This window comes from Galeopterus variegatus, unplaced genomic scaffold (assembly GCF_000696425.1).
Source record: "Galeopterus variegatus unplaced genomic scaffold, G_variegatus-3.0.2 Scaffold3871, whole genome shotgun sequence".
Classification (NCBI taxonomy): domain Eukaryota; kingdom Metazoa; phylum Chordata; class Mammalia; order Dermoptera; family Cynocephalidae; genus Galeopterus; species Galeopterus variegatus.
In genome coordinates, this window is record NW_007729982.1 from 40,796 (window position 1) to 42,361 (window position 1,566).

The following is a 1,566-nucleotide window of genomic DNA, read 5'->3' on the forward strand; positions in this document are numbered from 1 at the left end:
CATTAATACTCAGAAAACACCAGTTTTATTCTAGCATGGTCTAGAGTCCTTACATACTGATCAAAATTACATGTAGTAAAAATATTAAAATTATAGTATACAATATTGAAAGATAACCACTTGTTATCAGTTAAGTTTTATCTTCATTATATATCATGGCATGAATGTGATGACAAATCCTGAATTCCTAACTAGAAAAACAAAACTTCTTTGTGGCAATTCAATTACATCATCATTCATTTATGACATCACAACAGAAATGGGAAATGTATCACTACATTGTTTTGTTTTTTCACTACAATTAAGACTAAGAGGTGCATCAGATCATCCTGGCTAGCTCCATACTCTGCAATATTATCATCAACTCACGTTAAGGGCAATACAGAATTTCCACCCAGTACTATTCACCAATCAATTTCCCAGAAAAGTAAATGTGCACAATCAACTCTCACCAAGGAAAATTTTCTCATTAAGGAAAAAAAAATCTTCTACTCTATAATTTACAGATAAATCAAAGATATTTTTTATTTTTAGCAGTAGTAAATCATATCCCTCCATCTTATTCTGTGTATATATCTATGCTCTTATCAGTCTTTCTCCTACAATTATGTTTTCATTTATTATTTATTTTAAGTCAGAATACTTGTTAAAATATTTTTTTTTTAAATTTCAAAACTATTTTGAACACTGCTACAAAGGGTCTATTTTACTAAATATTTTTACACNAAATTTCAAAACTATTTTGAACACTGCTACAAAGGGTCTATTTTACTAAATATTTTTACACTTGTGTGTGTATATATATATTTACTATACCTCTGAGATGATTTGCACTTCAGCATGGCCTTTAAAATACAAAGACTGCTTACGTTTTGAATCAGACTTTTTTTTTTTTTCAACTTTTCCATGTCAAAACCAGGATACCTTGAAAAGCCAACAAAAATAATATCCACCAAAAGTCATGGGCTTCAAGTGAGTAAATTACAAAGAGATGGCCTTGCCTTGTCATCTCTCCCTCTTGCTCTATTATCCTTGTCCCTACTTGTAGGTGGTTTTTCACTCTTTGATATAGGATGTGCTCGGCCTACAGGTCCCCGGGCTCCTACTCCTGCCATTTCTTTCCTCAGAGGTCTTACTTCTCGATTGGGACGCCTGATTTGAGGTGAAGCTCTGAAAAAAAAAGTAAAATACAAATTAATCAAAGGCAAAAGTATTTCAAATAATACCTTAGTCAATAAAACTGTTAAATCGAGAAACCCAATATTTCATTTTTCCACCTTTTGCCAACTAATAGCCACACCTATTAAGTTGGTTTTTAAAATTTCTTTTCTCTAAAATATACTGGTTGATAGTTATTAAGCACATATAAATGACACATATAGCAGCAATTATTTTATCAAAAGTAACAATTAATCACCAATAAAAGGCAACACAGACTATCCCCATCTAATAATCTTAATAGTATAATGGGAAGTTAATCATTTTATTCATTACTGTCCTAAACCAAAACTAAAGACAAAGCACACACACACAAAAAAGCATTAAAAGTAACTTAAAAAAAAAAAA

At 30.7% G+C, this 1,566-nt stretch overlaps 1 protein-coding gene across 1 annotated transcript in view; it reads right to left on the reverse strand.

Annotated features, from left to right (window-relative positions):
- Positions 1-1,566, reverse strand: part of KATNAL1 (katanin p60 subunit A-like 1) — a gene marked incomplete at its 3' end in the record, with an annotated part of 56,167 nt that overhangs the window by 24,408 nt on the left and 30,193 nt on the right. The window contains exon 3 of the mRNA XM_008586196.1: positions 1,002-1,170. Coding sequence (XP_008584418.1) covers positions 1,002-1,170 — 169 coding nt within the window. The remainder of the gene's footprint in view (positions 1-1,001; positions 1,171-1,566) is intronic.